At 47.2% G+C, this 25,160-nt stretch overlaps 2 protein-coding genes across 6 annotated transcripts; one reads left to right on the forward strand and one right to left on the reverse strand.

Annotated features, from left to right (window-relative positions):
* Positions 1-391: 391 nt before the first annotated feature.
* On the forward strand, positions 392-18,163 carry LOC123425887 (abnormal spindle-like microcephaly-associated protein homolog). 5 transcript variants are annotated; one of them, XM_045109639.1, is made up of 19 exons: positions 419-787; positions 6,409-6,829; positions 6,932-7,014; positions 7,177-7,290; positions 7,367-7,555; positions 8,048-8,113; positions 13,243-13,299; positions 13,620-13,733; positions 13,845-13,955; positions 14,025-14,132; positions 14,202-14,319; positions 14,779-14,958; positions 15,044-15,856; positions 15,916-16,157; positions 16,233-16,361; positions 16,501-16,690; positions 16,881-17,106; positions 17,621-17,776; positions 17,887-18,163. In XM_045109639.1, exons 1-19 carry the CDS (start codon positions 647-649, stop codon positions 17,972-17,974), a joined length of 3,546 nt encoding a protein of 1,181 aa, XP_044965574.1. In that variant the 5' UTR covers positions 419-646; the 3' UTR covers positions 17,975-18,163. The 5 variants fall into 5 exon arrangements, with proteins under 5 accessions (XP_044965578.1, XP_044965576.1, XP_044965574.1 ...); XM_045109642.1 differs by having other exon boundaries at positions 423-787; positions 15,044-15,244; XM_045109640.1 differs by lacking the exon at positions 13,243-13,299 and having other exon boundaries at positions 420-787.
* Positions 18,164-19,120: 957 nt separating this feature from the next.
* On the reverse strand, positions 19,121-24,035 carry LOC123425890 (condensin-2 complex subunit H2). The gene is made up of 11 exons (XM_045109644.1): positions 23,604-24,035; positions 23,149-23,248; positions 22,546-22,649; positions 22,321-22,457; positions 21,787-22,237; positions 21,510-21,685; positions 21,256-21,417; positions 21,084-21,164; positions 20,099-20,200; positions 19,857-20,012; positions 19,121-19,780 (listed from the first exon to the last, which is right to left on the reverse strand). The coding sequence occupies exons 1-11, from the start codon at positions 23,797-23,799 to the stop codon at positions 19,451-19,453; spliced, it is 1,995 nt and encodes a 664-aa protein (XP_044965579.1). The 5' UTR covers positions 23,800-24,035; the 3' UTR covers positions 19,121-19,450.
* Positions 24,036-25,160: the final 1,125 nt, after the last annotated feature.

Raw genomic sequence — 25,160 nt, forward strand, 5'->3', positions numbered from 1 at the left:
ACACCAATTCCAACCACTGCCCCCACAATCCCCGCTCCTCTGCGAGCCTCCCAGTCCCACATCCCACGGAAGCCCTACCCGCCCGCTGCAAAATCTTGTAGAACGTCTTCCTTCCTCCGTCGCCATGAACCGCGGCGAGCTCACCGACCCCCCCTTCCGCGACGTCTCCAACCTCGGCACCCCAAAACCTAACCCCAGATCTCCCTCCCCGCTCTTCTTCACCGCCTCCAAAACACCACTCCCTGCCCCCATCCCGACGACCCTGGCCCGCAGCTGCAGGAGGCCCCACGCCAGCGCTGCGACCCCGACGCCCATCGGCCGCAGGAAGGCCCTCGACGGCGCGGCGACCCCGACGCCCCTCGCCCGCCGCCTCCGCGTCCTCGAACTCGACCAGTCGCGCTCCGCCCGCCGCGCCGAGTCCGGCCGCGAGCGCGCCCTCCGCTCCTTCGCCGCCTCCGCCTCGTCATGGCTCTCCCTCCTACTCCGCGACCCCTCCGCCTGCGGCTGCTCCCCTGCTGCAGCCGCCACGGCCACACGCGTCACTGTTGCCGGCAAGCGTGACACGCTCGATGGCGAGCGCGCGCGGGGGAGCAGCCCGAAGCGGCACCGCGGCAGGGACCGCTGCTACAGGGAGAAGAGGAGGGCGATGACACCTGCCATGGTGGCCGTGTTAAGGGAGTCCTTGAGGGAGGTGTGCAGCTTGGATGATGTGAAGGAGAGGATGGGCAAGTACATGAGCACGGAGGCGTGCGAGGAGGTGCTCATCATGATGTGCCAAATTTGTAAGGTGAGGATTTTTCTAGGGCCTTTATTCTACAAGCTAGGGGATTGGATTCTTTAGATTGTGAGAATAGTAAATGGTCCTTCCACCCCAGTTTCAACATTCGTTCAACCATTGGCGTTTCATGTTGGCTTTTGAACGTGCCTATGCAGCCGTACAGGCGTGCCTACGCGATTCTTGTTTCGGCCGGCTACTTGACGGAACTTGCGTAACTAGCGACACGAATAAAACTGATCGATGGATTTGATGGCTAAAGGCCCGTGTCGAGCCTTTGCTTTGTATTGCTTTTCGTTTTTCTGATGTTACAATCAACACCCCTAGGGTGTCTTTTATACACGTCCACAAGGGACTATGAAAATAGACTAGGACTAGGAATCCTAATACTACTAGGACTCGGTTTGGCTTTCTTTCCTAATCCTAAAGAAACAACATGATTAACTTCTACATTCACCTCCTTAATCTTGTTGCTTGACTTCACTTCTTGCACTCCGACTTTCCTCCTCATCTCGATGAACTTCTGTCGACCGAGGGACTTGGTGAAAATATCGGCAAGTTGGTCTTTCGTGTTCACATGTTGAACCTCGATCAACCCTTCTTCAATGCACTCCCGGATATGGTGGAACCGGGTATCTATGTGCTTGCTCCTTTCGTGATGAACCGGATTTTTGCACAACGAGATTGCAGCTTGGTTATCGATCTTCAGTGACACCTTCTGCACCTCCCGCTTTGCAAGAATAGCTAGGAGTCTTCTCAGCCACACTGCTTGACAAGCCGCCGTGCTTGCCGCTATGTATTCTGCCTCGCATGAAGACAGTGCCACCACCTTTTGCTTCTGAGAATTCCAGCTAATCGGATTCGGGCCAAGGTAGAAAACCATGCCCGTTGTGCTCTTTCGGTCATCAACATCACCTACCATGTCACTATCTGAATATCCACGAAGGATCAATCCTTCCTTTCCCTTTTTGTACGTGCAACCAATATTAATGGTGCCTTTCACATAGCGCAAGATTTGATTGACCGCGCTCATGTTTTCGGTTGTCGGATTCTCCATGAAACGACTCACGATCCCGACTGAATAAGCCAAGTCAGGTCGGGTATGCACCAAATATCTTAGGCTGCCCACAACGCTTCGATACATTGTGGTGTCCACCGGCGGATTTGAGCTACGCTTGCTCAACTTGTGACGTTGGTCCATTGGAACTTGTGTCTCGTAGCAATCGGACATGCCACACTTTTCCAATAACTTGACCGCATAAGCCGATTGACATAGGGAAATCTCTCCGGAGCTTTGCTTCACTTCGATGCCCAAGTAATAGCTGAGTAATCCCAGATCACTCATGCTAAACTTGTTCTTCATTTGCGCCTTGAAACGTTCAATTTCTTGTACGCTATGTCAGGTGATAATCAGATCGTCGACATAAACTCCAACTAGCAGGTTTGAGCCTTTGGAGTTCTTTGTATAGACTGCGTGCTCGAGGGAACATCTCTTGAACCCGAGCGAGACCAGACTTCGGTCTAACTTTGAGTTCCAGGCTCTTGGCGCTTGCTTCAAACCGTAAAGTGCCTTCTTGAGCTTGTAAACTTTCCCTTCTTCGCCTTTCTTCTCGTAGCCGAGGGGTTGTTCCACGTACACTTCTTCTGTGAGATCGCCGTTGAGGAAAGCGGATTTAACATCCATATGATGAACCTTCCAATCCTCTTGTGCTGCCAAAGCTAGGAGCACTCTCACCGTCTCGATTCGAGCAACCGGTGCAAACACCTCATCATAGTCAACTCCTTGATGTTGAACGTAGCCCTTTGCAACGAGTCTTGCCTTGTACTTCACAATGGCACCCTCCGTGTCCTTCTTTAACTTGTAAAACCCACTTCAAACCTATCGTCTTTTGGTTTGGAGGTCGGGTTACCAAAGTCCACGTGCCATTGCTCTCAGTTGCCTTCATCTCCTCATCCATGGCGTGCGTCCAGCTAGGACTTTTGCTCGCCTCTACGAAGTTCGCCGGCTCCTCAACTCCGAACAGACATAGTCCGGAGTACTCGAGCGTAACTGGCTTTGTGTACTTGTAGACTTTCTTGAGGGTCTTGTAGCGACGAGGCCCTAAGGAGTCCGTTGTGGCTTGCGAAGGAGGCGACACAAATTGTGTCGGTGTTGATGCACTTGAGGAAGACGGCTGAGACCCTGGTGTGTCATCGACATCCGCGTCGTCGGCGTAGTCGTCGTGACCGTGATCATCATCTTGATTGTCGTCGTCACTATGCGCCTCATTGTCGATGTTGTCGTCGAGATCTCTGCCTGTGTCGTGCGCGGCGTTGTCGCTATCTCCTTGCGACCTATGCGCGTCATTGTCGGTGTCGGCACCATGATGATCACTACCATTGTGTTCACCTTGGTTGGGCGTCTTGCCAACCACCTGGACATCCTCCCCTGCATCATCAACAGTTGGAAATTCAACCTTGAATATGTTACTGTTTGGAGCATCGTCGGCTGCGGCGCTCCAATTCCACGCTTGGTTTTCTTCAAACACGACGTCGCGTGAAATCCGTAGACGCTTGGTTTGTGGATCATAGAAACGGTATGCCTTGGTGCCGGAACTTCTCTCGTATCCGACGAACACCATCTTGGTGCTACGATCGGCAAGCTTTGAGAGGTGCGGCTCCGCCGTCTTCACATGTGCCACGCACCCGAATGTCCGTAGATGAGACACATTCGGCTTACGTCCGTAAATTGCTTCATACGGAGTCTTGCCGACCACCGCCTTCGTTGGAGCCCGGTTGAGAAGATAGACCGCCGTCGAGACAGCTTCTCCCCCAAAAGTCCCCGGCAGGTTCTTGCTCTTGAGTAAACTCCTTGCCATGTCAACGACGGTCCGATTGCGCCTTTCAACGACCCCGTTCTGCTGCGGCGTGTAAGGTGCCGTGAGGAACCTTTTTATGCCAATCTTCTCGCAGTAATCGTTGAATTCGTTCGACGTAAACTCTCCGCCGCGATCTGTCCGTAGAGCGCGAACCTTCAACTTGTGTTCCATCTCCGTTGCAGCCTTCAGCTTCTTGAACGCTTCAAAACGCCTCATCTTTAGATCGTAGGAGAACGACCCACATATATCTCGAGTAGTCATCTACCACAAGGAAGAAGTACTTCTTTCCTCCGTGAGTTGCCGGGGTGATAGGGCCACATAGATCACCATGGAGCAGCTCGAGTGCATCACTTGCACGATAGGTAGACTGAGCAGGGAACGGCCTGCGGTGCTGTTTTCCAACCAAGCACCCGTTACATACTCGATCAACATGGTCGATAACTGGCATCCCGGATACCATCTCCATCTTTGACATCTTCTTCAAGGCGTAGAAGTTAACGTGTCCAAATCTAGCATGCCATAACCACGAATCATCATCACTCTTGGCGAGCCAACACTCCGGTTGAGATTGATCAAGGTTGAGGATATAGAGCATGTTCCGTGTGCGACTAACACGAGTTAGCACGTTCCGGAGGTTGTCGAAGATCGTCATCACTCCGTTCTCGATATCCACCTTGCATCCATTCTCGTCAAGCTTCCCGATAGAGATGATGTTGTTGCGAAGCCGTGGGATGTAGTACACTTCGGTGAGTATGCGATGTTCGCCTGTGAGACCCTCGAAGAGGACAGATCCTTGCCCACAAATCTCCACATTTGAACCATCACCGAACTTGACCGAGCCTTCAACATCGTATTCCAGCTCGAGGAATTTCTCCTTGCACCCCGTCATGTGATTACTGGCACCTGTGTCGAGATACCATGACACGTTTTGATCACCGGATAACTTTGGTGTCACTTTTTCCTCATGAAGTAGCACCTTCCGGCTTGGTTTCACAACCACCGTTTCAGCGAGATCACAAACTTCGGCCATCAGAAGACCTGGACCTTCGTCTTCCTGCTTTGCCAAATTTGCCTTGATCTCCCGCTTGTTAGGCTTTGGACAATCCTTCGCAAAGTGACCCATCTTATTGCAGTTATAGCACTTGACCTCGGACAAGTCCAAGTTCCGTGGTTTCTGCTCTTTAGATTGGCCCGCCTTACCACGACCTTGTGGTTTGCCTTTTCCTTTGCCTTTTCCGGTTTGTCCATCGCCCTTCGTGTTGCTTGAGCCTTCGCCACCGTCACGCCTTCCTTTGCTACTTGGGGCCTCCCAATCTGCGCGCGAGTACATGAGTTGGTCACTACCTCCTCCTTTGCCTTTCCGACAGCCACGAGCATTCTCTTCCCATGTCCGCAATCGTCCGATCGCCTACGTTATGGTCATGTCGTCGATGTCGTAAAGCTGCTCGAGCGTGCCGATGATGTACGTGAATTTATCAGTGACTGAACTGAAAAACTTCTCCACGATCTCGGTCTCATCGAGCTTTGCACCAAGCGCGCGGATCTCTCCCACCAAAGTAGTAAGACGCATGGCGTAGTCATTCACCGATTCAGTTTCCTCCATCTGCAACTTGTGAAATTGGCGCTTCAGCACTTGTGCCCTTGCCTTGGTGACGCGATCTTCTCCGATCCTCATCTCCTTGAGTGCGTTCCACGCCTCTCTTGCCGTCTCGAACTTCGCCAATGTCATCAGCACGGAATCCGGCATAGACTGGGCTATGGCGGCCATGGCACCTTCGTCGGACTCGTCATCGACGTCGTCGTCCGTGATTGCCTGCCACACTCGAAGGGTTCGGAGAATAATCTTCATCTTCACCGCCCACACGCCGTAGTTGGCGTCGGTGAGCATCGGGTACTGGATGGGGATGTTGCGTTGCGCCTGGACGTTGGCGCCGCTCGTTCCTCCACCACTGGTTGCTGACTTGACGCCCTTCTTCACCTTGTCGCCGTTCTTGCCGGACTTGACCGACTCAACGTCGCTGTCCGTCATCGTAGATCGTAGATCGTCGAGGCTCTAGATACCAATTGTTGGCTTTTGAACGTGCCTATGCAGCCGTACAGGCGTGCCTACGCGATTCTTGCTTCGGCCGGCTACTTGACGGAACTTGCGTAACTAGCGACACGAATAAAACTGATCGATGGATTTGATGGCTAAAGGTCCGTGTCGAGCCTTTGCTTTGTATTGCTTTTCGTTTTTCTGATGTTACAATCAACACCCCTAGGGTGTCTTTTATACACGTCCACAAGGGACTATGAAAATAGACTAGGACTAGGAATCCTAATACTACTAGGACTCGGTTTGGCTTTCTTTCCTAATCCTAAAGAAACAACATGATTAACTTCTACATTTCAGGCGTATTGCTAGGCAAATGAAGTTAGTTGATCTTAATTTAGTGGCATTGTTAGAGTTGCCATTTGCAGCACATAGGTGATAGTGGACCGTGTGGAATCCTCTTTGAAAACAACATACCGGTAGCAGAAAAATCTTTGGGTGAGTTGGACATATCATGCTGTATGTTGGTATGTTGCGCATCTCTTTATTGTGGTGTTTTTCCCCATGAACGGAGCGTGTGCCTCCAATTTCATTAAAATCAAATTAGGTAATCTAACACTGTGATTTTGTATCTCTAAAATTTACTACAGCTAGAATATCTTAAACAGAGTAGTTTTGAGCTGACTTCAGTGGGCAGCACCATTAATAAGATACTCTAAGCAGTAATGTTTCTTCTTTTACAGAACATTGATGAGAGAAGACTGAAGATGAAAGCCCATTGCCCAATTGTTACTGATCTTAGGCTGAAAGAGAATGCAACTAGAATTTTCTTGTGTTACAATCCAGAGTGGCTCAGGGTAGGCCTGCATATTGTTCTTGGGGGTGATTGCTTGCTACAGAGTGGATCTTGGAAACGGGACAAGGAGGTTCACTTTCTGAAACTTCTTCTGGAGAAGCAATTGTTTGGTCAAAATGGGACAGGCTATACTGAAACATTGGGCAACATTATACTGAAAAGAATGTTTCTGCTCGTCGCTGCTCTAGATAGGGCGAAAATGGAAAGAACCCTACCTCTCAAATTTGGAATTGATAGCCTTGACGGTGGATCCCCTCCATTGTTTTGTCACCGAGCCAACATAAAATCTAGCCAGCAAATTATTCAGAGTAAAGTAGCAAACCCATCTAATTCTGGTTTATTTTATTTGTGAACTTGCATGTATTTTATTCAACGGACCATGTCTTCTTTTACTTGTTCCTGAATTGCAGAGTCTTTGGCTGAGGCCATGCATGGAGAAGGTGATCTCCTGGTGCATCTGTCAATCATGGGCTACAAACTGAATTATCAACAGGTATGGTGATAGCTAGCACTACCGTGCTCTAAAATTATGCAATAAATGGTCCCAAAAGAACAATAACCATGCAACATATTGCTGAATTATGTCATTTTATGTTTTGGCTATAAATTTCCTTTGAATATTTGGTGAATTTCTCTAATTATGTTTCCTTACCAGCTTGCGCTGTCAGAGTATGATTTCACTATAGGAAACTTATTTGAAGATCTCCATGATGGCATAATCCTTTGTAGAGTTGTTCAGCTCCTGCTTTCTGACGCATCGATTATTTTGGTACGTATTTACTTGCCCCACACTAGCCAGATGTTTATTGTTATTGGATTTACAGAGACATCATATTTTATTTCAGAAAGTGATTGCTCCATCAGATACACATAAAAAGAAATTACAGAATTGCACCACGGCTATCCAGTATATCAAGCAAGCCGGGGTTCCAATATCTGATGCAGATGGAGTCACAATTTCAGCAGAAGATATTGCTAATGGCGACAAGGAACTAATTCTTTCGTTGCTATGGAATATGTTCATTCATATGCAGGTTAATCTTAATATTCAGTATCGCGTTACTCCAGTCGAAGTTTTATAAGTTATAACACACCTTTCATTTGTATTAAAAAAATAAAGATAATGGATTATTCAATGTTCAGTTTTGTCTTCTTACTCACTTCATAGGCTGGGTTACAGTGGGGATATGTTGTACTTCTCAGCACTAAATTCTTCCCCCAGTCTAAATAATATCTGATGACTGTTACTCTAGTTGCCTAAGTCAGAAGGGTTGCAGCAGCGAATTTCTACTTAGTGAGAAACTGTATTCTTTTGGCTTTTGGTCCTTCTGTTTTATTATCAATTCTTATCCAAGTTAATAAATTATGGCACAAACCTGGTATAACTTTTTCCATATGATGTCCTGCACTGTGTAGACTAACATGTTGCACAATATAACTCATAAGAAATAGTTATGTTGCAAATAGTGCACAAATTATCTCTAGCATGTCGTTCTTCAAGTATATAACCCTGTGCTCTTGTGCAGTTACCCTTGGTAGTAAATAAAACTTCACTGGCTCGTGAACTATCCAGGTTAAAAGCACTGGCGGTGGTAAGTTTCTTGTACCCAAAAGATCCAATTTAGCTATTTCCAGTAATCTTTTGTATTCCACTTAGACATAAGTAGCACCCTATTACACAGGATTGCAAGGTGTACTTGTTATGACCGGTACAACGTACCAACGGAGGAGGCCCAATGGGCAGGGTTAGTTACGGGCTTAGCCCAAGTTATCTTAGCTATATTAGAGTCCAAGTTATATTAGAGTCCAAGTTATATTAAGAGTCCAAGTTATATTAGAGTCCAAGTTATCTAGGGTTTAGTGGAGGCTGTCCTCTTATATAAACACATGTATCCCTTCAATATTAAGCAGACAATAAACAGTATTCTGTTGTCGTCTCCCTCAGGAGACGGGAGCCCCAAACCCTAGCCGCCTCTCTCTCTCTCTCTCTCACGCCGCGCCGGCGTCCCCAACCTTGCAGCCTGCACTTCCACCCCTACAACCTACGTCTGAGACCTGGTAGAACCCTAGCCTCTACCAATTTGGTATCAGGTAGCTTGGGTTCGATGAGTTTGTCGGACCTTCCCACCACCACCGCCGCCTTCCCCGCCACCTCGCACCAGTCGCCGCCGCCGGCCGCCTCCGGTACCGCGGCCCTGGCGGCCGAAGCCGCCCCGTCCTCTCCCTGGCGGAGATGTCCTCGGCGATCCGCGACCTCACCCTGGCGGTCACCTGGCGGTCTCGATGCGTACGGAGCCTGGAGGAAAGTCCGGAGGTTCGAGACCGCCAGGGTGAGGTCGACGCGACTGCCTTCGCCGTCTCCCTTCATGCCATGGCTGGCATCAAGACGGCAAAGACGATGCTGCTTCCGGTGATGATCAACGGGGAGCATCTCACCGCGCTCGTGGACACGGGTTCGACGCACAACTTCCTGTCCGGGGACGCCATGCGCCGCCTCGCACTCCAACCGGTAGGCTCAGAGAAGTTCAGCGTCATCGTCGCCAACGGGGACCGCCTTGCTTGCCAGGGGGTGGCGCGGCAGGTTCCCGTCCTCATCGGCGACGAGCCGTTCTCCATCGACCGCGTCGGCATCGACCTGGGCTGCTACGACTTCATCCTCGGCATCGACTTCCTGTCCACTCTCGGCCCCATCCTTTGGGACCTCGATGTGCTGTCCCTCATCTTCTGGTGCGAGGGCGGCCGTCGCGTTCAGTGGACAGGCATCGGCGGCTCCGGCGCCGCGACTCCGCAACTCCAGTTGATGGCGGACGCACTGGACGAGGCGCATCCCCTCTTGGCCGACCTCCTGCAACAGCACAACGACATCTTCGACGAGCCACAGGGCCTCCCTCCCACGCGGCCCTGTGACCACCGCATCCACCTGCTGCCTGACACGGCACTTGTCGCCGTGCGCCCGTACCGGTACCCTCAGCTGCAGAAAGATGAGCTCGAGCGTCGGGTGGCGGTCATGCTCGCGCAGGGCATCATCCGGATTTCAACATCGCCGTTCTCCGCCCCGGTGCTCCTTGTGCGCAAGCCTGACGGCACATGGCGCTTCTGCATCGACTACCGCGCCCTCAACGCCCTAACGTCCAAGGACAAGTTCCCCATCCCCGTCGTGGATGAGCTCTTGGACGAGCTACACGGAGCGCGCTTCTTCACCAAGCTCAACCTTTGCTCGGGCTACCATCAGGTGCGCATGCACCCAGGCGACATTGAGAAGACGGCGTTCCGCACTCACCATGCCCACTTCGAGTTCCTGGTGATGCCGTTCGGCCTCTCCAACGCGCCGGTGACCTTCCAGGCCCTGATGAACGACGTGCTCAGCCCATACTTGCGCCGCTTTGTGCTTGTTTTCTTTGATGACATTCTTATCTACAGTGCATCTTGGGCGGAGCACCTCCAGCACGTGGCCATCATCTTCAACGAGCTTCGAGCGCATCGTCTTCACCTCAAGCGCTCGAAGTGCTCATTCGGCACGACCTCCATCGCGTACCTGGGGCACGTCATCTCAGCGGACGGGGTAGCGATGGACGCGGACAAGGTCGCCGCCGTCGCCGCGTGGCCGACCCCGCGGTCACCGCGGGCGCTCCGGGGCTTCTTGGGCCTCGCCGGCTACTACCGGAAGTACATCCGGGACTTCAGCCTCATCGCCGCGCCACTAACGCGTCTCCTTCGACGCGACGCCTTCTCCTGGGACGAGGAGGCGACTACGGCATTCGAGGCTCTCCAGCGGGCGCTCACGACGGGACCCGTCCTCCAGATGCCGGACTTTGATATGCCGTTCGTGGTGGACTGCGACGCCTCTGGCATCGGCTTCGGCGCCGTCCTCCACCAGGGCGAGGGACCGCTCGCCTTCTTCAGCCGCCCCTTCGCCGCTCGCCATCACAAGCTCGCAGCCTACGAGCGCGAGCTTATTGGGCTGGTTCAGGCGGTGCGCCACTGGCGGCCTTATCTTTGGGGTCGGTCATTCCGTGTGCGTACGGACCACTACAGCCTCAAGTTCTTGTTGGACCAGCGCCTCTTCACCGTTCCGCAGCACCAGTGGATCAGCAAGCTCTTCGGCTTCGACTTCACCGTCGAGTACCGCCCCGGCCGTCTCAACACGGTCGCCGACGCCTTGTCCCGCCGCGACACTGAGGATGTCGCGGACGACGTCGCCATGGCTGGCACTATCATGTGCATCCGCTCCGGGCCATCTTTCGCCTTCATCGACGACTACAGCCTCAAGTTCTTGCTGGACCAGCGCCTCTCCACCGTTCCGCAGCACCAGTGGATCAGCAAGCTCTTCGGCTTCGACTTCACCGTCGAGTACCGCCCCGGCCGTCTCAACACGGTCGCCGACGCCTTGTCCCGCCGCGACACTGAGGATGTCGTGGACGACGTTGCCATGGCTGGCTATCATGTGCATCCGCTCCGGGCCATCTTTCGCCTTCATCGACGACATTCGCCGGGCAACTTCGACGGACGCGGACGCGCAGGGCCTGCGCCAGCGCCTTGACGCCGGCGAGCTGGACGCACCCTGGCGCTTGGACGAGGGGCTGCTTCTACATGGCCGTCGCATCTTCGTGCCCGACCATGGCGACTTGCGCCACCAGGTCCTGACTTTGGCGCACTCTGCAGGGCACGAGGGCGTGCAGAAGACTCTCCATCGTCTCCGTGCTGATTTTTACATCCCCGGTGATGGCGCGATGGTCCGCGACTGGGTGCGGTCGTGCGTGACGTGCCAGCGGAACAAGACGGAGACACTACGACCCGCGGGTCTACTGCAGCCGCTGGACGTACCCTCCCAGGTGTGGGCGGATATTTCCATGGACTTCATCGAGGGCCTTCCCAAGGTGGGCGGCAAGTCCGTCATCCTCACGGTGGTTGACCGCTTCTCCAAATACGCGCACTTCATCGCCTTGGGTCATCCATATACAGCCGCCTCCGTGGCGCGGGCCTTCTTCGACGGCATCGTCCGCCTCAACGGTTTTCCTTCCTCCATCGTCAGCGATCGTGATCCCGTGTTCACGGGACATGTCTGGCGGGATCTCTTTCGACTGGCGGGCGTGAAGCTCCGCATGAGCACGGCGTTCCACCCTCAGACAGACGGCCAATCCGAGGTGGTCAACAAGGTGATCGCCATGTACCTGCGCTGTGTTACTGGTGATCGTCCACGAGCTTGGGTGGACTGGTTGGCGTGGGCGGAGTACTGCTACAAGACCTCCTATCACTCCGCCCTGCGCACCACGCCTTTCGAGGTGGTCTACGGGCGTCCACCTCCGGCGATGCTCCCTTACGAGCCCTGGACGGCTCGGTCCGAGACGGCGGGCGACTTACTCCGCACCCGCGACGACATTCTGGCTGAGGCGCGCCAGCGTCTTCACGAAGCACAACAGCTGGCTCGGAAGTACTACGATGCTCAACATCGCGAGGCGGAGTTCGCGGTGGGCGATTGGGTGTGGCTGCGCCTCCTTCACGGGACCACGCAGTCTCTGGACCCGCGCTCCAAGCGCAAATTGGGACCTCGCTACGCCGGTCCCTTTCGTGTGCTGGAGCGTGTCGGCACACTCGCATACCGCTTGGAGCTGCCAGCTGGTTCTCGCCTCCACGACATCTTCCATGTCGGCTTACTGAAAGCCTACCGCGGGGACCCTCATGCAGCGACGCCGGCCCTTCCTCCTACTTCGGATGGCTGCCTCCTTCCAGCTTCCGCACAAGTGGCGAAGGTGCTGCAGGCGCAGCAACGTTGCGGCGTCTGGCATGTCTTGGTACAGTGGACTGGCCTGCCAGAGGAGGAAGCGACTTGGGAGAAGCTCGACGATTTCCGCCAGCAGTTTCCAGATGTTCAGCTCGAGGACGAGCTGTTTGAGAAGGCGGGGAGAGATGTTATGACTGGTACAACGTACCAACGGAGGAGGCCCAATGGGCAGGGTTAGTTACGGGCTTAGCCCAAGTTATCTTAGCTATCTTAGAGTCCAAGTTATATTAGAGTCCAAGTTATATTAGAGTCCAAGTTATCTAGGGTTTAGTGGAGGCTGTCCTCCTATATAAACACATGTACCCCTTCGATATTAAGCAGACAATAAACAGTATTCTGTTGTCGTCTCCCTCAGGAGACGGGAGCCCCAAACCCTAGCCGCCTCTCTCTCTCTCTCTCACGCCGCGACGGCGCCCAACCGCCGGCGCCGGCGTCCCCAACCTTGCAGCCCGCACTTCCACCCCTACAATCTACGTCCGAGACCTGGTAGAACCCTAGCCTCTACCAGTACTCCTTACGTAAATTTATCATTACTGGACAGTGTTTCTTTCTGGTTCTTGCTTCCATTAAACTACCACTGAATCATATGGCTACTTGTGTAATTGTTCTAAAAAGTGGTCTTGTCTCTCACTAAACTATTGCCAGCAGTTACCAAATTATTTTTTACTCTGTTCCACTGCACTTCACATTGAAGTTTCAACACTAAACATCCAGAACTATGCGTTGCTGGCAGAAATGGGACAAGACATATGTGCTTTGCAGTAACTATGTACTCCCTCCGTCCCAAAATAAGTGTCGCTGACGTGGTACAACTTTAGTTCTCAAGTAAAAGATCAGAATTCCATGATAAGGCAGCTGTATAAGTCTGCTTCTCTTGTGATTTTGATAGGGAGTAATATTAGTTTATTCTTTTCGTAAGGGGCTCTACTTTCATGTCAGGAACAACCAATCTCTGTGACCAAGTCGCACATGGGCTTGCTTTACGATTGGATTCAGGTAGGTGTTAATTTCTCTCTTCTTTATGTTGTCTACTTGTTCAAATGCATGAGTCTAGCAAATCACCATGATCAAGAGATATAGAGTAATAGTGATCAGAGTTTGGCATTTGTAATGGTTTGTACAGATTTCATTTAAGAGTTTTTTACTATTGTTTTGAACGTTTCAGAGATTTGTAGTTTCACTACCACCAAATTATGGCTCCTCTTGAGCTTATTATTTCTTCAACCGATGCGGTGTTAATTTTTAACCTTACAACATATTTGGCTGTAAGGTATTTGTTTGTGTAATTTTTACACACATTTTCCTTTTTTTTACAGGTGGTGTGCGCAAAATGTGGCTTAAGTGTGGAAAGTTCTCAGATTGACAGGAGAGCACTGAACTACTTCATAAATCACTATTTGAACATTAGCATTCATACGTGTCCCCTAAAGGTTGTCTTTAACTTCCATCAAAGTTTTTCCTCTTCATTGTTAGTTTCTTCCATCTTTTTTTGTTCATTTTTTTTATCTTACGTGCTAACTTTCATTTGTGTTGGTTGTCAGAAAACATTTTCTGATTGTCGAAAGGAATTGTTCAGTTGCCATGAACAGACTGCCACTGCTATCTCCAGCTGTCCATCAAGCAAAATAGAAGATCTTGGAGACTTTCTTCAGGTAGTAGTATCTTATTTATTTGGATAATTAGGAGGTATATGTTTCTCATGCCTTTTCTGCAATGTGCAGGATTTTCCAGCTAGTGGCATCTTAGCCAATGATGTATTATTCGATGAGAAGGGTGCAATAATTTTGATTGCGTTCCTTTGTTCACATCTGACTAATGATAAAAGATTGGTATCTTTCTTTCACATTTCTCTCCTTTCATTTCTGTTCAGCATGCATGAAATACCTTCATTTGTATAGGAACAACTACGGAATTCGATCAGTGGAAGATTGGACTGCCAACGCCTGGAGAATAGAGTTTCTGCTAGGCTTAGATCTCCGGGAAAGAATGATGTGAAGTATCAATCCCCTCAGACAGGTAACACAGATGATTCATGCACTGGCCAGGGTTTGTCCTTTATCGCTCCATTTGGTTGTCCTGTTTTTACATTGAACAAGATGAAAACCGCCACTTTTTAAGGTTCTGATGCCTATGTAGTGCTGTTCGCAAATACTTTAATATGCATTAGTCATTATTTTCTGCTGCTAAAAAGTACCTGTGAGGTTTCCATAGTTTGATGATTTCTAGCTTTGTTGGCAACATAAGATTCTCTGCAAACTAGTGAATGTCATGTTACTATTTCTCCAGAGAAGGCTGCCAGTTTTTAAGACTCTGATGCCTATGTAGTGCTGTTCACAAATACTTTAATATGCATTAGTCATTGTTTTCTGCTGCTAAAAAGTACCTGTGAGGTTTCCATGGTTTGATGGTTTCTAGCTTTGTTGGCAACACAAGATTCTCTGCAAACTAGTGAATGTCATGTTAATATTTCTCCAGAGAAGGCTGCTACAATTATACAAGCTCAAATCCGACGGATAATTGCAAAGAACCGATATCATAAGCTTAAGAGGTCAATATCTATCCTGCAAGGTGCTATAAGAGCATGGTCATTTGTTAACATGACAAGGAAATCTAGCTGTCTAACTGCCGCCTCGCCTACCCACGCGCGAGCATATGGTACATTTCCCTTACTAATTGCTCATTATTCACACACTGAAATCGCACCATAATTGTTAATATCCAGCTGTTCATTTCTTTCCAGGAAGCTACAGCAGATATTTAATTTTCATATTAGAAAGGCATAGATTTGTGCGAATGAGAAGATCTACCATTGTGATTCAGCAGGCTGTAAGGATTTGGATTGGGGAAAGAAAGAGATCTGAGAACATTGAGCCTTTTGAAAGCCATGAGTTCTTGGAAACTACAGCTTCGCCGAAAACTGATTGCATAGAAATGTGCGATGGTGAGCATGAGACAACACCTTGCAAGGATTTGGGTATCTTGGTAACTTCTGCTGCCCCTCAATGCCTTGATGAGAGTAACCATATAGATACAGTCACTATTGTGCAGCTTCATGTCAAAAACAGCAACTATGTAACTTCTCCTAGTCCTCATCAGAGTATCATTAAGAGTGGTTCTGTAGATTCCGTCAGCCATCAGCCATGTGAGATTGAGACTGACAGCATAGCATCAGCCACTAGACTTGCGTGCGAGGCTGATGTGGACTGTGGAAGCAATATTTCTTGTGGAGCTTCATTCCAGCATGAACATCCTGTATCTGCCCAGCTCGATTTCTCACTTCGCAAAGACATAATGGCTGTTCAAAAGATACAATTTGCATATAGAAGATTTGTACACAATAGATCCTCAAGAATATATGCTGCAACCAAAATCCAGAGCCACTGGCGTGGTTTCACGATGCGGATGTGTTTCACAAAGCAAGTTGAAGCTATCACTGTAATCCAATCTGTAGCCAGACACAACTTGTGTAGCTGGGCCTTTCAGCGGTTTCACAATGCTGCACTAGACATTCAGCGTATTGCCAGAGGAGGTTTCGCAAGAAAGCGACTATTAGGTTAGTATGTATTCTTTTGATGCGTTCTTGTTGGCTACTGACCCGCATTACTCATGCAGGTTCTTCACTGCAAACCTACACTAGCCTTGTTAGCCTTGACCAAAGTCAGCATAAAAGATCTCACCAGAGTACTGAACTCAAAATTGTGTTGTACTCAACCTTAAGGCTACAAAGATGGTGGAGGAAGGTCCTATTGCACCAGTCTATCAAACTATCAGCAATCTCAATTCAATCATCAGTTCGTGGTTGGTTGGCTCGGAAACAAGTCAAACGAATTACTTGCTGCGTCCACGTCATTCAAGTATGTGTGCTATTTTTTGCTACTTTCTATATTGGATTGTAACGGGGGAAAGGTATATGATCAGTCTATTTGCAGAGATGGTGGAGAAATGTTATGTTTCTTGAATCAAGGAAAAGAGCTGCGACTACTATTCAATCCCATGTTCGTGGTTGGATAGCACGACAATCTGCTATTAGAAAAAAGAAGTCTATAACTATTATTCAGGTCATGACCAACATCCACCATATGATTTCTTACATGAGTACACTTCCTTCTTTTTTGTGTGTGTTTCAAGTTTCTTCAAGAACTTATATAAAATGGTGCATTTCCTTTCACATGACATTCGACCACTTGAATTTTGCAGTCATTCGTCAAAGCATACCATGTGAGGAAAGCTTCAAAGGAAGAAGTTGTTTACATAAGGTCTAGAATTCAGAAGGCTTCTGCACAAGTTGATGATGGCATGCGCCTGATCAATAGACTAATTGCTGCGCTGTCACAAATCACTGGATGTAGGAGCATCAGCAGTATTCGACAAACTTGCACGACATTAAGTAAATATATATTCTTTAAGATTACATTTTGAAGTATTTCTCTAGCCTGGTTTCATGTCAGTGTTGTTGTGTTCTTTGTTTCATATTTACTTCCTTCACATTCTTAGGACCGTGCTGTTTTCTGATCCTTTACTGGGCACTTGCTTCAGGAGTCCTGCGGTTTACTATATCTGTACCGTTTCTCCTCCAGGTATTGCTACAGAGCTTTCCGAGAAGTGTTGTGAGACACTTGTTGATGCCGGTGCTGTAGACATTCTGCTGAAGCAAATCCCTCGACTTAACCGAGGGATCCCTGACCAGGAAGTTTTGAAGCAAGTACTCTACACACTGCGGAACATTGCGCGGTTCCCAAATGTTCGACCAGTGTTAGCTAACAATCCACAGTTGGTTAACACTATTTTCCAGGAGCTGCTGCGGTAATTTCTCTCAGTATTGAGTTCATTTTTTGACTACTCCTAAGTAGTATCATTTTGGTTTTCCCTGTAGTTAATTGCTTGCTCATTCACGTGGCTTGATTACACATCAAGGACCAGGTGTCCAGTGCATTTTTTGACTACTCCTAAGTACAGTAGTACGTATCATTTTGGTTTTCCCTGTAGTTCATTGCTTGCTCATTCACATGACATGATTACACAATAAGGACCATGTCGAGCGATTTTTTGACATACTCAAAATAGAAGCTCCACTGAAGCTAGTGCCCCACTATAGATTTTCCCCATGTTTAAGTAGTTTGTCACTGCAGCCTCTGTCTTCCCAAAGCCAAGTGGGTTGCCTGCCTGTATACAGAATCCAACTCACAAGTGTTCCCCTTCAACCTGCAAGATTGGGAACTCATACAGTTTTGAAAATTTGCAACTTCAGTTGTCCTTGTTGTTCTGATTAATGAGCCTGTAATTCCTGAGATGATACTTTATTTATTGTTGCCCCCAGGAACAAAACGGACATGTTTTTCATCGCATGTGGAATTTTGATGAAGCTGTGCGAGTCGGAAGAAGGGCGTGGATTCGCCGGGGCCCTGCGGCACCACATAAGAGGGCTGGGCAGTATGGTGCGAGGCCTTGAGAAGAAGGTGGAGCTCGACAAGAGGTAAAGATATAACAGTAACATCCTTGGAAAAGTACTAGTGAAACAGATAGCTAGCTAGCTAGCTGGACCGGACTGTTTTTTGATTCACTGGCTTGTCTTGTCTCTGCAAGAAATGGTCGTACCGGAGCTCGTAAGGAGGACAATTTGCGGCGGCTCGGGGAGGCTGCGGCCCTTTACCATCTTCTCACCGATAAATGATGGATAAGATGTGGTTTGTAGCCCTTGGTTTCTGGAACCGGAAGTGATTGTAGTCCAAAGGTAGATCTTGTGGACAGACGTGATGAAACTTACTGTGTGCCCGTCAGTCGTGGTAATATGTGGTAAACTATCAGAGTTGTGCAACGGAGCATCAGCTTGATGTATGTGACAATGGTTTGTTTGACCTTACCTGCTCCACTCTATTTTGTTTACATTTTCTTGGTTGTGTTGCATTTATCCTGTTATGACTATTGATCGGAGGCAGAAGCAAGAAACCAAACTTGCGATTTCAATGTAAGCTATTCTGGCATGAAAGCTTTGACAAGATCTTGGGCTCTTGGGTGCTAGCACACCCTATATGCGCAAAATAATTTAGTAATTGAATAAAAAAAACTAAACTTTTTTGGAATCGAGTGTGATAAGTGTACTTCCTCCGCTCCACTGAATAAAAAGTGTGCATGCACCCCCAAAATTTAACTTTGGCCATAAATTAGAGCAACCAAATATGGATTATACTCCCTTCGTCCCAAAATATTGATTTGTAGGATTCTCAAAATGCAGAAATAGGAAAAACGTAGGAATAGAGTGGCATGTCCTTTTCTACACTACATGATTTAGAAGTGTGTTTGATAGCATACGAAAAACAAAAAAATTCTACAAAGAGGTTTGAGTGGATGGAAATTTTTTCTCTAAAATATAGTACAAACGAATCCTATGGAAAAATTCCAAAGGATTTCAATCCTACGAATCAAACGACCATCGTAGGAAAAAAATCCTAAGGATCCAAATCCTTCAAAAATCTAATGAAATTCCTTTATATCAAAGGAGCCCTAAGTGTCTTAAATTTTGTTACTCAAAAAAAAAAGTGTCTTAAATTTTGGGACGGAGGGAGTATGTGATAAAAATTTATACTGTTGAATTTGTATTGAAAAGAATTTTTTTAAAGTCACAAAAGTGAAAAATGGATAGTGTTTTGATTTTTTTTGTTGCCCATAGTTTAACTTTGACAAATCTTTTTATACAAGTGCACTTGATCATATTTGATTTCAAAAAAGATATGGATTTTAGTTCATTTTTTACAATTACTAAATTATTTTTCGCACTCGGTGAAGTACGGCCTAGTCATTAACAAATAAGATGACTGAATACCAAAAAACGTTGATGACTGAATATCAAATGATTGTATGTGCCCAATACTGGCCCAAATACGTTGCCAGTTAACATTACATTTGGGTCGATATCAACAATATACATACATAACAGCACAATGATCAATTGTACATATACACCATCTATTACTCTAGCTAGGGCCTAATTCAAAACCTAATACTCTAGCTAGGCCCTTTTTATTAACCACTGCCATCGGCTAGACTATCAACAACATTGATCAGGAAAAGGGCGAGAAACTCAGCAATACAAGAGAAAAATTAGACTGCTAATGCTCTTTAAGGTCAGTCAGTCTGCCATTCATTTGCATCAGCTGGATTCCAGATTGAATGGCTGCAGCAGTTGAGCAGACTTTCGCCTTCGCTTTCCTTCAGGAGTCAATCTGACTGATGCCTTAACTGAAACCTTGCCATTTTTAGGTGGCTGCTTCTTAGAGGAATTTGGTTGTACCCGAGAGGGCTCGCCCTCTTCACCACAACTTCTTTGAGGGGACTTGACTCTCTTGCGTGCGAAACGTGCCTCCATCTCTGGTCTACGGTTGGGACCAATCAGTTTTACATGGAATGGATTGACAGCTGTGTAGCAAACCAAGTCATTTGTAGATTGTCCTTTGTTCAGATCAACACTTCTGCCGTTCACCTAAGATAAGAGCCAGTCAAGCTAAGGATCGTCTGGTGCCGCATCAAAACGCAACCACAAAGATAAAGGGGGTTACCAGCTGGAGAAGGGCAGAGAATGTTCTTGAAACCTCATACTTTGGTTTGCTGCTAACAATCTCACCGAATGATGCAGTCCCTGTAGCACTTCTTGACGAGAGTGTGTCGAGGATCTGCTCTCCATATAACCCGATATCAAAAGGAGGATTTCTATCCTGAAAAGGCATGAATTCTAGTATTGGTGAGTGTGAAACAACTTCATATGTGCAGAACGGTTGGCACATCAATCATGCAACCAAACCTGCTCTTCCAAGGCAAGCTCTATTCGCTCTGTCCATGTTGAAACTCGTGCATCCAGCTCGGTATGTTGTTCAGCCTCAGCTATGCTAGCAAGGAGAGCATCCTGTGAGAGTTATCCATGTTAGTAATGGAAGTTGAACAGCTAATGTAAAATTCAAAACACAATCTAAGCCAGCTATCAATCGGAATTCTGTTTCTCAAAACCAATATTTTGAAAAGTATTGTGCTTTGATGACACCTGTAAAGAAAAGTGTGGAAATGTATCCATTACCAGAAACCAGACAACCCATAGGACACAATGCCCTGGCTTAACAAACAGTGCCCCAAATGCCATGTGGTATAGGATAAAAGGAACATCTGAGATAATAGGAATATATCGACATGCCTCGAAGTTTGACTAGTTGTTTGGTCTCGTCGGATACAACAAGCACTTCAAGTCACATCAGAGTGATGAAATACTGATGTATCAGAACAAATCTGCCATCACAAGAGCTAAATTTAGCAATTCACTGAATATGTGACAGATCAACCTGTGCTGGCTTCGAGCATACCACATCTATTTGAGAAGACAAAAATGGCATGCCTTAACACCCGAATATGTGAGAAGTGAAGACACACGAAGTAAATGCATGACAGCAATGTAGCATTTTCGTTGAACAAGTTTAGCACCAACATAGCAGAAAATTTGTGAATAGAAATTGTGTTAATCATGTTACTCTTTCAGACAAGTCATTCAAGAATATTAGCTATAAACTCTGATTATCATCAAACATGATAAAATTACAAAGAACAAAATGGTTAGATGATATGTTAGCTAACCCCTATAACATGCTATCCCGAACAGCTTGACACTAGTGAACCTAGACATCTCATATTTTGGCAACTTGCATGGCTCCAAGTTGCTTGCAAATAAAAATAGAGAAAAGTTCATGCATTTATGCAAAATCTGAGAAGGAATGGAGCTATTAGTGGTCCGTATGACTTACCAGATGTGACCGACACAAATCATCAAGGCTTTTATGTCCATCCATGCTGTCCTGTGTAACTGGAGCCACGTCATCATCGATCTAAACAGAGGTATAGTAAGCATGTCATGTCAGCCAATTGTTAGGTCAGTGAAGACAGCAATCAACTAATAGAAAGCTAGAGAAAATCAACCTTATCCGAGTAGCTTGGCATGTCATCATCAATATCCATGCCATATGGATCATTTGTGGTGTCTGGCTCATCAATATCATCAAAATTATTGGTCTGTTTGTCATCCTTTAAATCTCCAGATGTATGGCAATTTACTTCACTAGTTTCAAATGACCCTCTAAGCTGCAGCATGGATGGGTTACAGCAAGTTACTACGTTGAACATATCTGACGTACCTAATCAAAATAGCACAGTTTTGTAACAATGCTGAGCACCTTTTCATAAAGAGGAACTGACTGGGAGGCATCAGGTTTTTCCTGCTGAGACATTTGTACTACAAAATATTTTGTTAGTTCAGGACTAACAACGCCATCCTTTTTTGCCACAGGAAAGATAGATGCAAGGGTTTTCTTCTTTGGAGCGCCAATAACTTTCCTTGAAAAAGCTTTTACTGTTCCAAACAGATCAAGAAAGAAGGTTCAATATATAGTTAGTCAAAATAATATACAAGGAAATAGAACATCCTTGTCGGGGAAACAACAGTTTCAATACCTCTCTTGTAAGGCTTGATCTTCAGGTTGCTAGGTTCATGCGGATCCAAAGATTTATATGGATCCTCGTCATCAGAATCATCCCCAAGATCTGGGCACCCAGGGTCTTCATCATCTGGCGGTGGCATGATGATAGGAGAATTGTGGTCAACAGGATCATCAGGCCATCTATCTTCTTGACTATGATCTGCGATCATTTCACGAAATTGCTCGCTGTCCTGAGTTGGATCTATATTTTCATCTCGGGCTTTCCCAGGGGTTCGTCTACGAGCAGTACCCCCGGATTTTACATTTGGGGAAGTGAAGACATTGTTTCGGGCTTTCCCAGGACTCCGTCTGTGAGCCAAAATGTCTTCTTTGGATGTTTTTTTTCCTTGCAAAAATTCAGAAACAGCTGGTGCGTCACATGGATCCAGCAGACGGATATCTCCGTAGAGACCACATGTTGCTAACTGCAATAAAGAAACAATTAGACTTGTTTAGTATGGCAGTACATGATACCAGTCTCAGTTGCAATTAAAGAAATGCAAATTACCAAATATGAATCCAGCTCGCTTGCTTCGCTATCGACACAGTCTCCTTCAAACACCATAAGATTTGCTGGTGGCCTCACAATTTTTCTATGCAGATCATCCCGGTCAAGATTGTTATCCAAGGTGGTCCTTGTTTCCCCTGGTAATTTAGACGGGGCAATATAGGCTTAGCTTCATGTCATTTAAAATAAGCATATGACTGGTAGAACAGCAGAAGGTCCACTTACCTGGGACATCATCTAAACCCATACAAATATCATCTTCTTTGTTGGCAGTAGCGCTAGGACCATTTTCGTTAGCTTCAGCAGAACCCTTTTCTTGTTGATCTTGCCTGGTATAGTTCAAATGTTAGAATATTTGCAAAAATGCACTAGGGTGGTCGAAGAGGATTTTGCAGGCCATAATTTGGCAACCGTCTAAACAAGGGCCTATGTTTCAGACACAAACCAGACATACCAGGCAAAAAACTCCGACCCGACATGCACGAGTTTCGAATGGACGGGTGGCTATGAAATAGTTGAAAGTAAAGAAAGATAATCTGAAACCACAAACTCTACTAGGGTTTATATCCAGCGGACACCAATAGTTGGTCCTCAATGTTAATTTCGACATAGTTATTAGTTCAGAAATTCCATAGCTCCCTAAATCAGGGCACTTAATGTTAACCTGACATGTCATGCTCCGAAATAGGATGTGCAAGAAAGCTATAGTTGCTAGGAGATATGTCACTGTCTAGCAGTTTGAGGCCCATTTCAAGTAAGATGTGCAATGTCCAAGTATCAGCAAGGTGGCATGCAGATAAGGCTAAGACAAAGCTGATATATCCTTACTTATTTTGCGAGAGAAATTCCAGCGCATGTAGCACCAATGAGTACAAGTACTCCACCTTGCGGCTGTAAACTTGAACTGATCCTTGGAGCAATAGGGCAGCTGCACATGAAGTGGTCACAAATTACCAGCGCAGTAGAAGGGTTTAAAAGAAGAAAGTAACTTTCTTTCGGTGCAAAATCCTCAAGAAGCCTTCGCAAAGAAAGAAGAAGAAAAGGAGTTCCAGGTTTTGTAAGCACCTGGGAAAGAACCACAAAATCCACTGAAAAGAAGCTACTTCGCTAAGGCTTATTCGAGCAGAATAATAAAACCACCCAAAAAGCACAAAAATTCCAACTATTGGTCTTTCTACCCTCCCAATTTTCAAACAAATCAAATCCTGTCACACTGAGCCACCCACACGAGAAAGCCCACGCTTTCGCCGCAAGAAACACGGTTACCATCCACACCGCTGTACCTTCGGCGAAGTTGAAGCTGTGGGCCCCGTCTTCGGCGGAGATCTCGCCTGAGCAGATCTTGAGGAGATACTCCTCGAGGCTCTTGGCGACGTCCACCTCCCAGTTCGACTCCGGGTCCCGGTTCGCCTGCAGTATCGGGAACCTGCCCCCGCTCGTGCTCCCCTCGCCGCCAGCGCCGCCGCTGCCGTCCTCCATGACTCCGCCTCAGACAACGAAGCTACTGGGCGAGACGAGGTGTTCTTGCGGGATGGTGGCTCGGGGTCCAATGGGCGTGGACCGCGGGCAGTGAGGGTGCTTGGAAGCGGGAAGGGGAAAGGGAGCTAGGGTTGGAAGAGGATTGGGGAATTTTCGGATTTCGGACGTCTCCCGCTCGACGGAATTTGTGACGGCGGGATCTGAGTTTCGGTGAAGGGCCGTTTCGCAGTTTTGGAACAATCGAGTAGTGTATGTAGGGATAACGTGAACAGACGATGTTTTGCGACAAAACACCCTGGTTTTTGCACTATCGTGATGTCAACCCTATTCACCATTCAATCGGTATAGTTCAAGCCTATTGCGATCGATTAATTTCCTCTGAGTGATCTAAGATATCTTATATTAGTTTACAAAAGAATTATAGTTTAAAATATCCATGTGATATACAAGCTCGAGCAAGCCGGAGTTGTGAATATGACACACCGTCAAACTTGGTACATTGGGATTGGCATCGTCGGAACGTGCAATCACACGACAATGGTTAGAATCACATGGATTCGAAAGAGAGACGTAGACACTCAGCTTTTTCTAGTTGTCGCCAATGGAAGCAAATCGAAAAACTTCATAAAGCACGTCAAGCTCGAAGACAACATCATCACGGAGAAGAAGAAAGATCTATGCATTTGAGAATTTATTGAGATTGGCTCACGCGAGAGAGGATTCCTAGACCGATCATGACCTACAAGAATTGGAATGTATCTTCAGTTAAAATAAGGTTTGGGAAGTGATTAAGGAGTTGTCAGTCGATCGTGCCCCTAGCCCTAATGGCTTTATCGATGCATTCTATCAAAAGGCTTAAGCAGTCATCAAACAACATGGCATGGTTGCGATGTTTAAACTATATGCTAGTGATGGCAGGGGCTTCGCCAAGCTTGACAAGGCCCTGATAGTGCATATTCCTAAGAAACTTAAAGCCGAGGAAGTAGGAGTTTTTTATCCTATTAACCTGACACACGGTTTCTCTAAATTATTCATTGAGATACTTGCGAACCGTGCGAGGCACCGCATGAAGGATATGGTTGGAGTCAATCGGTACACTTTTATTGAGAAGAGCAACTTGCATGACAATTTCTTACTTGTCACACAAATTGCCCGGAAGATCCGTACCCGCAAGGACCCTCATGCCATTCTGAAACTTGACATCTCTCACGCATTCGATTCTCATTCATGCCTTTTTCTATTTGAGGTGCGTTGTGTTGGATATATGAGCAATTTACCATAGGATTCTATTAACAGAAAAGGTAGATAAAACATGACTATCATAATAGAGATGAAACAAGTCATGTAATATAAAGATGAGA

Source organism: Hordeum vulgare, chromosome 2H (genome assembly GCF_904849725.1).
Source record: "Hordeum vulgare subsp. vulgare chromosome 2H, MorexV3_pseudomolecules_assembly, whole genome shotgun sequence".
Lineage (NCBI taxonomy): Eukaryota > Viridiplantae > Streptophyta > Magnoliopsida > Poales > Poaceae > Hordeum > Hordeum vulgare.